This window comes from Macrobrachium rosenbergii, chromosome 42 (assembly GCF_040412425.1).
Source record: "Macrobrachium rosenbergii isolate ZJJX-2024 chromosome 42, ASM4041242v1, whole genome shotgun sequence".
Classification (NCBI taxonomy): domain Eukaryota; kingdom Metazoa; phylum Arthropoda; class Malacostraca; order Decapoda; family Palaemonidae; genus Macrobrachium; species Macrobrachium rosenbergii.
Window position 1 is genome coordinate 19,572,204 of NC_089782.1, and position 14,164 is coordinate 19,586,367.

Below are 14,164 nucleotides of genomic sequence, written 5' to 3' on the forward strand. Positions count from 1 at the left end.
TAGCACTACTAAAGATATTTCAATGTAGAAAGAGCTATGTTTTCACGAATTCATAATGAGTAATGACCGGTGGGGGTCTGAAGGAGTCCCCCTGGTTCTCATAACCCGCAAAACCTATAAGCGTCTTAACTTTTTATTATAATGTCATTATTACAAATAATAATATTAATCGGGGAAATATAAATTACCCTCGGCCTGTATCTCTGCCTTGCCTTTCTCAGATCTCTCAGAAACAGTTAGTTGTCGGGGTAGCAACGCACCTCCAGGAGTGCGAATTCGGGGAGGTATCTGGGTGAAATCAGCTGATCCGCTTCAACCTGCAACTCATTTCCGAAGATAAGATGGAGACAACAGAAGCCCCAAAATCAAACCACCTTTGGACTGAATGTTATATCATGAGCTCAGTTGTTTTGTCTGGAAACTATACTCACTGTCATGATGATTGTTTCTTACACTGGGTGTATTATTGTAGAATATGTTAGTGTGTTGCTTAGATTAATATTATCCATCGTTAAAACAAGGGCCACCTTGCCGTTCAATTCATGTCATACGAGTTGAGTTAAGTTTGTATCGTCTCAAGCAACTGAAACATTTGCGCAACAATAGAGGAAGAGAAAAAAACTATAGTAACCATGTAGTTCGCACAGTTAATTCCCGTAATGTAAAAACTCTGGCTGTGGGGAGAGAGAATGCCGGTCTTTCTGACGATTATAAGAGAAACGTTTCGTAGCCTTGCATCAAGGTTGGAGAGAAGGTGAGAGAGAAATATTTAGTTTTCCCTATGTTTAGTAGTATATTAGATTTTATAGAGAAAAAAAGAGAGGGATGTTCCCATTTGAAAAAAAAATATCTATCGAAAACAGCTTGATTGATTGACATACGGTTACTAAACCTAGCCGAATAAATCAGGCCTGGTTTTAGGGTGGGCCCATTGGTTGTCTCTGTTCTGTGCACCATATGGGGCAAAATCTCATTTTGTATTTTTCATGCAAGTTAGGAAGTTTATCTTCATGGGCCTCCTGATTTTACGGAAAGCGAGAAACAGCGGAAAATCATCGCCCGAGAACTAAGAGAATTTGAGAGAAGATTGATATTCACAGACATTCTTCTTAATATTATGCCCCAAATAATCCGTTCATATCGAATTCTCTACACAACAGGAATAATTTAGAACCGAAGGGAATTATATGTATGAAAAGTGCACCTGCCATGATCAAGATTCATACCTATACATTTTGGATTAGTTTGAATCCTGGTCAAGCAATTGACGCAAATCATTTAACATAACTTCCTTTATTTTGTAAGTTATTTCCCAAGGTACAGTGAATACGATATTATAGGTTCTTTGTGGATGGTTGCTGTGATGTATAAAAATGTCATATGTAAAATTACTTACATGCTATCTTAATTGTTCTTTTATATATATATATATATATATATATATATATATATATATATATATATATATATATGTGTGTGTGTGTGTGTGTGTGTGTGTGTGTGAGATATACATGCATATATATGCATATATGTATATATATAATGGAATCGAGTCTGTAATTGAATAAACTAAATATTTTGATATACGCACAAGGGCACAACAGAAAATCACTGATAAAGACAGAGAGAGCAAAACAGAAAAGACTGTAATGAAACAAAGTGATAACAGATGCCGAGTTTAACCGTTCGTCGCCTTTGAATCAAAGTGTTTACCTCATACAGCACTGGTCAAAAAGATGAACTGATTTAGATCTTGACCTCGCCCGGTGACCTCTCGCACACCATAACATTAACTCGATAACAACCGTTGAACGAGTTGCATAGACAAATAAACGTGAAACATTAATGGAAAAGGGAAGTCCATCTGGACGTAACTTGGGGAAAATTATATATACCAGATTTAGGCATCGAATATATACCCATATATACGAAGGCTCTGGAAGGAGAAGTTCCTCTTTGGGCGAGTGGGTTCCATTCTCAGCTGGCACTCTGCTGGCCGCGAGTTCGAATCTCCGACCGGCCAATGAAGAATAAGAGGAATTTATTTCGGATGATAGACTTCATTTCTCGCTACAATGTGGTTTGGATTCCACAATAAACTGTAGGTCCCGTTGCTAGGTAACCAATTGTTCTTAGCCACGTAAAATAAATCTAATCCTTCGGGCCAACCCTAGGAGAGCTTTAACAGCTCAGTGGTCTGGTTAAACTAAGATATACTTTTTTTTTTTCAGTCAGAGAAAAGGGATCAGGGCAGGGAGTGTGTGAGATGTGTGGAGAGGTGACAGTGAAAGCTCGAAGAGACTTGTGAACTTATATAAAATTTCCGAATGCCCATAGCAAGTGAAATTCTAAGTCCAAGAATTTTACAATGTGCCTTTTAAGATAAAGACTCGGTCACTGCTACCCATTAAAAGGTGAAAAAGTTATACAGTTTAAAGACTAAATAAATGTATTCAAGGGGAAACATAATTTTCATTTTACCAAAATATATAGAGGGAAAACTTGTGAACATTTGGAAGATAGCCGACATCTGAGCACGATAAGTGTTCCAACATAGTTAATTATCGAGCAACTTGTTCCTACGGAAGTGAAGGCACGCAGAACAACAGACAGTTTATAAGGAGTGAATACCTTCCCCACTACAGAAATATGCATATACTACACACACACACACACACACACACACATATATATGTGTGTGTGTGAGTGAGTGTGTGTGTGTGTGCGTCTGTGTAAAAGAAAGAAAAAGAGAACAGAAAAGCTTTATATTTCGAGTAGTATCCCCACCACTTTTCGAACAACTATGGTTTTGGTAGCAATACATAGAGCTATGTATACTATACGAGTAGTTCTAAATGATGGACAATCAAGATTGTTAGTTCGAATGTAGGTGAGCACTGTTAGAACGTCGTGAATCCTCTTGAGAGGGCAATTCCTCGCTTCGCCTCGATAACGAGAAGGAGAAAGTCGAATATCAAAGAAGTACACCATTTCTGCAGTGAGGAAATTGTGGGTTAAAAGGAATGCTCTTTAATGAAGGAGTCTAGCGAGATTAAGGAAGGACTCGAGTGCTCAGGCAAGGAATGCTGCTTCTCTTTTCTTGAGGGAATTGGGACTGCTTGCTGGACTCTGATACTGTGATGGCGATTTGCTTCTTCTTCCTTCCACATCTCTCTCTCTCTCTCTCTCTCTCTCTCTCTCTCTCTCTCTCTCTCTCTCTCTCTCTCTCTCTCTAGTTCCTCGTTGGATGAGTCGGTAGAGTTGCCGGCTAGCACTCCTGCTAGGCCCGAGTTCGAGTCTCCGGCCAGCCAATGAAGAATTAGGAGGAATTTATTTCTGGGTGATAGAAATTCATTTCTCAGTATAATGTGGTTCGATTCACAATAAGCTGTAGGTCCCGTTGCTAGGTAACCAATTGGTTCTTAGCCACGTAAAATAAGTCCAATCCTTCGGGCCAGCCCTAGGAGAGCTGTTAATCAGCTCGGTGGTCTGGTTAAACTAAAGTATACTTAACTCCTCTCTCTCTCTCTCCATTTTCATAAGAAGTGAAATTTTGAGCAAGACAAGCTTAGAGAAATTTTGTCAGCTATGTAAGAAACTCCCATAATTAACCTTAATTAACCTTAATTAACCTTAAAAGTGCTCTTCGCGTACCCCACGCAATGGGCAAGCAAACATTAGATGCCAACCATGTTTCCAGAGGTTGTCCAGCTGAGTATGTCATTAAACAAGTAAAAAATACGCCCAAGTTGCTTCGGCGCAATCGAGTTTTCTGTACAGCCGCTACAGCGTATAATCAAGGCCACCAAAAAATAGTTTTATCTTTCTGTGGTCTCGGTATAATGCTATATGAGCCGCGGCCCATGAAACTTTAACCACGGCTCGGTGGTGGCCTATCCTATATAGTTGCCAGATGCACGATTGTGGCTAACTTTAACTTTAAATAAAATAAAAATTACTAAGGCTACTGGGCTGCAATTTGTTATGTTTGATGATTGGAGGGTGGATGATCAACACACCAATTTGCAGCCCTCTAGCTTCAGTGGTTTTTAAGATCTCAGGGCAGACAGAAAAAGTGCGGACAGAAAAAAGTGCGGACAGAATAAAGTGCGGACGGAAAGACAAAGCCGGCACAATAGTTTTCTTTTACAGAAAACTAAAACTCATTTATTAGTAAATTTCAGAATGTCTCAATTTTATTGCAATATCATTTAGCCACTGACAAATGAAAAGTTTTCATTTGAATGTCTGAAGGAGTAAGACGCATTGGTAGAATAGAATAGAATGGAATAGAATATAGAATTTAGGCCAAAGGACAAGTGCTGGGACCTGTGTGGTTATTCAGCACTGAAAGGGAAATTAAAAGTAAAAAGTCTTTAAAGGTGTAACAGGACGGGAACCTCGCAGTTGCACTATAAAACAATTGCCAGGAGAGGGTGGTAAGTAAGATGGAAGATAGATAATATGAACGGAGGTACAGTAAAAGAAATGAAAGGGGTTGCAGCTAGGGACCGAGGGGAGGCTGCAAAGAACCTTAAGCAGCGCTTAAAGTGAACCGCATGAGGTGCACTGACAGCACTAGACTCCTACGGGGGAGTAAGACTCATAGCCTAAATTGTGACGCCAGTGAGACAAAACTGAGCAGTTAATCAACCCTTGCATGAAGACGATGCAGATGACAATTGCAGCATAAGAAGTGACCTTCGAGAGAATAAAACCTCTGATGAAGTTCATAAAAAGCTGTATTCCAACATTCTGACATTTCAAAGTCATTCATTCATCGAAAAGACCATTGCAATAATCTTTTCAGCTCCACCATATAGCTGTTTCTGTGTGTATACGGTATATTATCTTATCTTGTGACAGTTCATCTTTTCAGTGGCTTATTTCGTCTGCATTGTATTACACTTCCCTTGACTAGTTTTTTTCACGTACTGAAATTCGCCTCTTTGGCAGCTAGCTTTTCAAGTTAATGGGATTTGTCCTACGTTTCATAAGAAGAATGCAGTCACACGCATTTATTCCGTAATATAATCAGCGGTATCTAATCAAGGATAAAATTAATATTAGCTATCAAATCCCCAATACTGAGCTTCGAGTGTTATCAGTTCAAAGTAAACAAGAAAATAGTGTGTTTTTTCTTGATGCCCTAATACTACGGTGGGTTTAATCCGCTTTATTACCAGTAGATTCATTTCATAAAGTCTGTTGTGGATTAAGGATACCATTACAAGAACTGTGCCATACTTGATCTGGCTACAATGAATATAGCTCCAGCAGTTTTACCACGGTCTTCATATGCCTTTCGTTTGCATGAGCTGGAATCCAATGTCTCTGAATATTTATATTTTCACATAATATAAGGATAATAAGAAAGTATTATGTATATATGTATATATATATATATATATATATATATATATATATATATATATATATATTATATATATAATATTACTTCCACAGAGGACCTCAACAAAACGGAAGGTTCAAAATAGATTTTTTTTCCAAGGTTTCAGAGGTGCGTTTACTGCCATCTTCCGTATTATTGACGTCCTGTGTGGAAGTGATAATATATACACAAGTGAATTTGCTATATATATATATATATATATATATATATATATATATATATATATATATATATATATATATATATATATATGTGCACCTGCATGTACAATACATACTGTGGTCTACCACAAGCAAACAGGATATTTCAGAAGCATTACCTCCATCCTACAAGACTTTTTTTTTTTCCGAAGCCCACATCTCTATCAGCAACGATAAAGGGTAATATTTGTGGTTGTATGGATCCACTGTGAGTTGGTGGCATAAGGATTCAAGGGTGAATTGATTTTATTGAATGATTGGTAAGGAACCATTAAACGAAGTAAGGTCCCTTTCTGCTGTAATGCTTGTGCTATGCTCTGGGACCAGTTCAGAATAAAAACAAAAAATTATTATTATTATTATTATTATTATTATTATTATTATTATTATTATTATTATTATTATTATTATTATTATTCCAGATGGTGTGAGCCTTCCGTTTACAGCAAGTCTTTTGGAGTGAGGCTGCTAGGCCTAGGACCTTCTCGACTATGCCTGAGGCTTACCATGGTCTCTTTAAGATCAGTTACATAATCCATCGCTTATTCCAACAGTGGCGCCAAGTTCAGTGAACCTGGCCTAAATTGCAACTCTCTTCAAAGAAGATTTTCCTGTCTTTTATTATAAAATAATCTTGATTTTGTCATAAAAATTTTGGTCAATTTAATGGTTTTTGTCGTTACTTCAAGTTTAAAGTCTAAAGTCAGAAATATCGACCAGAAACCTTAACAATGACAGGTGGATGGTTTGGAAAAACTTATGCTCTTAACAAATCCAAATTTAATGGAAACAAGAAAAATGGAGAGGAAAATACGAGAGTGGTATGAGTCAGACAAAACAGAAGCAGGGAGAAAGTTCCGAAGACTTGCAGTAAGTTCAGTGACCCACACAACCCTGGAACCTAGGTCTAGACTCTAGAACATCTATGAGAATAGACGCTGGGCGGGTGGGGTTGGTGGTGGGTGGCTCTCGTTCTTCCAGGTCTGCTGATCAGACCTGCTTACGACCATTACTTTTTTCAGAGAATTCTGATTCGTCTATCTACCACGTTGTTGATTGAGTGGCTGTTATTTTTTTGATTTCACGACTGTCAGAGTCATTTACGCCGTCTACGAACAATGAAGTTGCACCATAAATGGTCGTCCCATAATTCACTTGTACTTAGAAATTTAAACTCTCTACCATGACAGTCGCCGACGAAGTTATTCAGTATTCCTTTCAAAAGACGTTTCATTAGCTGATAGTCGCCAGGGATCGATACCATAAAAGATATAAATTGCAGGAAGGTAATTTATGACTAATAGATTTGCATGTAATATTTTTATAGTTCATGGAATGTGAGGCTGTCTGAGATCTTAAGTTACAAATTTTATATATACATACACATATATATATATATCAATATATATATATATATATATATATATATATATATATATATATATATATATATATATATATATATATATATATATATAATGTGTGTGTATATATATGTGTGTGTGTGTGTATAAAAGTAGCAGTAGTTGGTCTGTCTGTCTGTCTGTCTGTCTGTCTCTCTCTCTCTCTCTCTCTCTCTCTCTCTCTCTCTCTCTCTCTCTCTCTCTCTCTCTTCTTAATAAATATACGATGAAAATTGTCTTGTCATTAGCCGTGATATCATTACTCGCCAGTAATTGACCATTACTCTAATTAAATTGCCATAATGGGAATTTTTTTCCTTTTATTATCGATGTGTATAGTTTTTTACTTAAAAAGCTCACACATGGTACGCTATAATGTGCTATCATTTAATCCACCGTCAGAGATTTAAGAGTTGGGGATCCGTCCCGCCATAAGCCATTCCCCTCATATATGGCTTCCTTACCGATAAAATGTCCCGGACAACAACAGCGGCATGGCCATCATTGATTTCTTCTTCTTGTTAGACTCCTGCAGGATCTTCAATCACCTCTCTTCGGTAGCTGTGTTGTTTACGAAGTTCATATATTTTTTCCATCTTGCTGCTCTGATAGATGACTAGTTAAATCAGCTTTTAAAGTTATGACTTTCAAAGACCCATATCTGCGAGGTGCAAAGCAAAGCGGATTTATGAACAAAAGGAAAGAAAGAAAAGCGTCACAGTGAAGTATCTTTAGTCCCACTGCAGTGCTAAGTTCAGAGAAGGCATGTACGAGGCCCAGAAACCTCTCTTCCACCTAACTGGCGACTTGGTGATAAGGAATTAAACTCGAATGAAACTAGAATTTCTGACGAATATAGTGCAGATCATCAATACCTGTCCCTGAAGATTAGGTAATGGTCATTCCAAAAAGCCATACGAAAAAAGGTCAGCGCAAACTAATAAGAGAAAAAATGGATATAACTGGCAACGAATTGATTAGTAAGCTGCCGCCTCTCTTTGCCAGTCAGTGTGCGTGTGTGTGACCACTATGGAAAGATAGGTCTAGTGAACGAGTAAGTTTGCCGGAGGATGGGTAACATTCACATAGCCGGTCCGAATGAAGCTCTGGTTGTTTCTGGTGAGTTAAATATTCTTTAAGGTTAGATGATGATATTATTTATATTTCAAATATACTTCAATTTTAATTTCAAGTCGTTCACGTGATGTGCATGTAATAAGGGCGTAATTTGCTCTGTCGGTTTTACATTGTACTTTCGTGACTGATAATCTTACGCTAGTCAGTTTACTTACATTTTGTGAAGCAAGTATTTCACTTTACAGTATTAAGTGTACTTATGTATCATATGGCCTTGAGGAAAATGAAACAACAGATAGATGCGATATATAGTATATATATATATATATATATATATATATATATATATATATATATATATATATATATATATATGTGTGTGTGTGTGTGTGTGTGTGTGTGTGTCTGTGTAAAGTTAAAATGACCCATAAAAACTGTTTACGTTGATAGAACCATATATTTCCAATAACATACTTTTGTTGTCCTGATTACCGGTGAATGTGGAAAGTTGGTGCATGACAAAGGTATTTATATGGCATATACAGATGTGTCAATACGAAGCTGGTGATATGTAGAAGCTGGTTAACCTGGGATGGAAAGGGGTCAGTCCCTTGTGTTTGTTATTCGTTAGCTCCCACCTTCGTCGAGTCTGGTGGGCGTATCCATTGGAGGAACACTTGCTTGAGAATAGGTCTTAAGATTAACTCGTCGGTGAATAGTTGTGGATTGTCATGTTATGTATTACTCGTCTGTCTATACTTTGATGATTCGATATTTACTCGAGAGACTCTTTAATCGGACTTTAGCACTGGGACACCATTTCGTTACAAATAAATGAACGGGGAAATGCACAGATAAATCGCTTTCCCGTTCAAATGACAATTAGTCCTATCTTTTATTTTTTTAATGGGCCCGAGAAATATTTACTTCTTTTCATTTCATTTTCTATTTTTCACGTAATTATTCTGTGAATATTCGCTCGTTTTGAATAGTAACAACAATAATAGACGTACATATTTTTTCAATTAATATTTATATATTTTAGGGAAATAAACCTACGATAAATATAACATACCATCAAGCGACCCTGTAGGAGGTTAGCGCCGTCAGTGCACCTCATGTGGTGCACTTTAAGTATTACTTAAGGATCTTTGCAGCCTTCCCTCGGCTCCAAGCTGCAAACATTTTCATTCCTCTTACTGTACCTCCATTCATATTCACATTATTCCATCTTCCTTTCTACCCTCTCCTAACAATTTTTTCATATTGCAACTGCAAGGTTTTCTTCCTGTTACACCTTTCAAACTATTTTTACTGTCAAGTTCCATTTCAGCGCTGAATGACCTCGTAAGTCCCAGCGCTTGGCATTTGGCCTAAATCGTATACAGTATTGTATTCTACCATCAAGCGTGTCTTTCGGTAACTCCGATCGTCGTAAACAGGTTGCCCACTGAAAACAGTGGTTTTTTCATCACATCGATTATATACGCATTCCTTTCCCGGCATTTAAGACAAACAACGAGGCACGTGGGAAAGAGAGTAAATGAGATATGGAAAGAAAATGGAGGAGAAAGAATGGAAAAGCAAATCAATATAATTTTTAAGTCCTTATCGTATGGTGTGGAATGGAATGGATGTTACCGCCACGGGAGTCTGTCGATTACATTTTCGTATATTACGCGTTTTAGTATTGTCCTTACAATTTAGCTTTAGCGCGCGTTTTGTAATCAGTTAGGTTTTTTACTTGGAAACGAATGGAACGCTAATCTACAACACCATTCAACTTCAATTGAAATATCCAACTTACATATATATATTATATATATATTATATATATATATATGTATATGTATAGATATATATAATATATATATATATATATATATATATATATATATATATATATATATATATTCCTAAACCCACATAATAAAACTGTCGATTTTTCGTAGCTCAGATGCATTATGTTTAGAAGTATAGTTTTTATTATGAATTAATATTCACACACACACACACACACACACACACACACACACACACACACACATATATATATATATATATATATATATATATATATATATATATATATATATATATATATATATATACTGTATATGAATACAATTCTTAGATCCACACAGGCTGGCAACTGTTTTTGTAGCTCAAACGCATGTTTAGAAATAAAGTTTTTATTATGAATTAATACTTCCGTTGAACATTACATAAGAAAATAAGGATATTTATAGAAGAAAATAACGTTTGCGTAAAATGAATGAACTTTTCTTTACGAGAAAGAAAAGAGGAGACTCGTACTGAAGATTTTAAATGGATCCTTTCGTATTGAAAATAACTGCTCTTTTGATTTCCTTTCAGAAAATGTACCTTCAGTTCTTTTTAAGTAGCCACAAAAAAAAAATCATTACATTAAATCATAAAAAAAAATATCAAGAACTGGACAGTAAGACATGAAGGAAATCATAGTGAAATAAAATAAAAGAAATTTGGTAACCTAGAACTCCCCGGAAGTGGGTAGCGCCGTCAGTGTACATCATGCGGTGCAATGTAGGCATTACTTGAGGGAATTTGCAGCGTCCCTCCGGTCCCTAGCTGCAACTGCTTTCATCCCTTTCACTGTACCTCCGTTCATATTCTCTTTCTTCCATCTTACTGTCCACCCTCTCCTAACAACTGATTCATAGTGCAACCGCGAGGTTGTCCCCCCTGTTACACCTTTCAAACTTTTACTGTCAATTTCCGTTTCAGCACTGAATGGCCTTAGTTGCGCCAGTGCTTGGCATGTATGCCTAAAATCTATAAATCAATCAGCCTAGAACTAAAAGGAAATATAAATAAAACAGACATCAAAGACATTTTCTAAATTAGATGAACGACAAAGAAGCTTACTAACCTGGAATCAGATAAGAAAATATGAAGAGTAAACGTTAAAGAAAGCTGAATCTTAGTCATATGAAGAAAGAGGTTAACATGAAACCAAGAGATTAAAATAAAAGCTTCGTATCGCAAACTAGACCAACATGAGGCAATGGAACTGCTCCGGGAGAACCGGGATATGCCTGACTACTTGCACGTAAGAGAATCTTCCCCGTAATTACCGAATAGCTCACTCCCACCCACCACTCTCTCTCTCTCTCTCTCTCTCTCTCTCTCTCTCTCTCTCTCCTGATACATCTTGATGATATAACTGACATTTAGGCGTGACATGGCATGCAGCAAATCGATGGACACATTCCTCTGTCTCCTGTTCCTCTCTCCTCTCTGTCTCTCTAAGGTATTACATTGTATTTTCAGGCATGAATTTTTCTTAAGGAAAGTAAAAGGACATCGTGACTTCAAAACTGCGGACTTTGTTCGTTCGTGGTTTGGTTGCCGCTAATTATCTGGTACACACTACACAATTCACTGGGATTTTTCAGGAATTGTGTAAGTTCGAGAATAATACATGAATGTGCTTCATTTGTTCCTGCCTTTTTCCACAATACCATCCAACTATACAACACATGCTTTTGTTTCCCTTACGGGCTGCTCTAGGCCCATAAATCTCTGGTATAAAGCCAACTCGGTCTAAAACAGGAACGATGATTGTCACTGCATACCCTAGCAAGCTGAACCACGAGTAGACCTTTAAAGCCAAGAATCTGGCGGCCAAAAAAAGCTTCAGTGCGTCCGCTACAAAGTTCCTCATATCTATGGCATCGCAGCCGAGTCATGCAACTTCTACTGGAGAGAGAGAGAGAGAGAGAGAGAGAGAGAGAGAGAGAGAGAGAAGAGAGAGCCAGCAAGCGAGCGAGCGAGCTTCACTCGCGCTCAGACCTTGAGGGACTACAGTATAATACCATAGCATTATCATCATCATCACCGTCATCGCCTCCAGCGCCGTGTGACGCAAAGGGCATTGTAGGAGATATATCTACAGAATTTGGATTCTTGACAACTGCTTCATTCTCGGCAGGACTCGAAGAGTTACTGGTATAGGGACAACCCGTCTATGAAGAGAATTATAAGTAGATATCGTCCCTGCTGTACATATGCCCGTCGAATTCGGGTTCCGTGATTAGAGTCGGTATCAACCCATCTCCAACATGACAGCTGATCGATAACTTTGCAAAATGTGGCTAGTTATGAATGTTTGTTATGTCCACTCGTGACTTGTGAGCATCAACATCGTACGTAGGCCCACTACCAGGAAGATAGTTTCACATTTACGCAATGCAGAGACAGATACGTCTTTCACAATAACTCGAAATTGCATACTTAACAGAGACATTTCTTCATTCACACTTGACCCCGATCCCCTTTTCAGATTTGTTGAACAGCAGCACCAACATCCAGAAAATAGCCTCTGTCGAACTTCTCAGTTTCAGAGGTCTTTTATTCCTCACACCGTTGGGCTGTGGAAAAGTCTCCCTGAGGATGTCGTGCAATTGTAACTTCAAAAGTTCAAGGAAGGTGCAGTGCATTACTACCCTAATACAAGTCCACTTGCGTTTTGATAATTTACTTATTATCTTTTTTTTTTATTAATTTTTTAGTTTATTTTTCTTTTTTAATAAGTGATCTCTTCTTTCTGTATTTCCCTCTACCTTCTGATACTCCTTTCTAATGAACACCGTATTCTTTGGAAGCTTGAATTTCAAATCAATGACCCCTGTGGACTTGTTCAATATGAATAGAGTTCATCTTTGGAATAATAATAATAATAATAATAATAATAATAATAATAATAATAATAATAATAATAATAATAATAATACTGTTTTAGTTTTATCTTTTAGGTCCGAAATACTAGAATGTGTTAGGCTTGAGCAACTGACTGGTCATCTGGGAACGGTAAATGCTTTGCCGGATGAACAGTCGGCTTGTAGACAATTATAGTCTACCAAGACTGCAGTGTGCTCTGTTGTTAATGATCTATTGGAAATGATAGACGAAGGTAAATGTGGTTTTCTGGTCTTACTCGATCTCGGCACTGCTTCTGATACACCTGTGAGCGAATTTCTAAAAGATTTTACAGTCCACTGGAATTTTTGAAGGACCTTTGAGTGTCTGAAAGTTATATGTCAAAAACTACTGTGTACAGATAAGAAACAAACATTCATCTTAAGATACACTAAGAAGAGGAGTACCCCAAGGAGGTGTATTAAGCCCAGCCATATTTTGCATTTATATGACTGGATTATCAAACGTATTAAAGAAACTTGGGGCAAAGTTCAAGCTGTTGCTAGTGACACCCAGTTTTATTCCTACATAAACGACACCGATGTTACACATGAGAAACATAAAAGACCTTATCACCAGTGTTCAGAAATGGGTTACACTTAAGAAGTTGAAATTCAATGAGAATAAAACTGAATTTATATTGGTAGGAAGGATAAATAACTCAAGAAACCTTGGTGGCACTGGCAAAACTATAAATATTAATCCAGTTCTGACTGCTGGCAAAGTACTAACTTGGTTTGCAACTGGACTGTAATTTATCTCTCAGTAGTCAAATCAACAGTGCTGTAAAGGTTTCTGTCTATCGTCTTAGAGATAGTGCCTTTGCTAAAAAAAAAATCTTGATAAGTGTTCCATAAAAGAAGCTTTTGATTGTTTCATAAATAAAGTGGACTATTCCAGCTCTAACATAATCTATCTCAGATGCAATTTAGGAAGCTGTAAAGTGTATTGAATAGAGTGGCAAGATTAATAAAGGGTGTTGCACCTTGGGACAAGATTACACCTGTACTGGCTGAGTTGCACTGGCTCCCTATCAGAGTTAGAATAATGTATAAAATATATGTAGTGACTCATCAGGCTATCAAGACTGGGTGTACAGAATATTTTAAAGACTTGTGGTGTATAATGCATCCAATGAATGGAGTCAACTAAAGATAAGAGACAGACGGTATGAAGCTGACTGAGTCAAGATGCACTTCGAGTGTTGGTTTTAGAGCCTTGAAATTTGCAGCTCCAAGACTGTACAATAAGCTCCCACTTGAAATCAGGAAGACTGAAAATATTAATTCTTAAAAAAAGGAAGACTTTCTTATCTCTTGAGTGTTATGACA

At 37.2% G+C, this 14,164-nt stretch overlaps 1 protein-coding gene across 1 annotated transcript in view; it reads left to right on the forward strand.

Moving 5' to 3' along the window:
- Positions 1-8,018: 8,018 nt before the first annotated feature.
- The window catches only part of Flo2 (flotillin-2), a 107,346-nt gene continuing 101,200 nt past the window's right edge, over positions 8,019-14,164 (forward strand). The window contains exon 1 of the mRNA XM_067085693.1: positions 8,019-8,135. Coding sequence (XP_066941794.1) covers positions 8,087-8,135 — 49 coding nt within the window. The 5' untranslated portion in view covers positions 8,019-8,086. The remainder of the gene's footprint in view (positions 8,136-14,164) is intronic.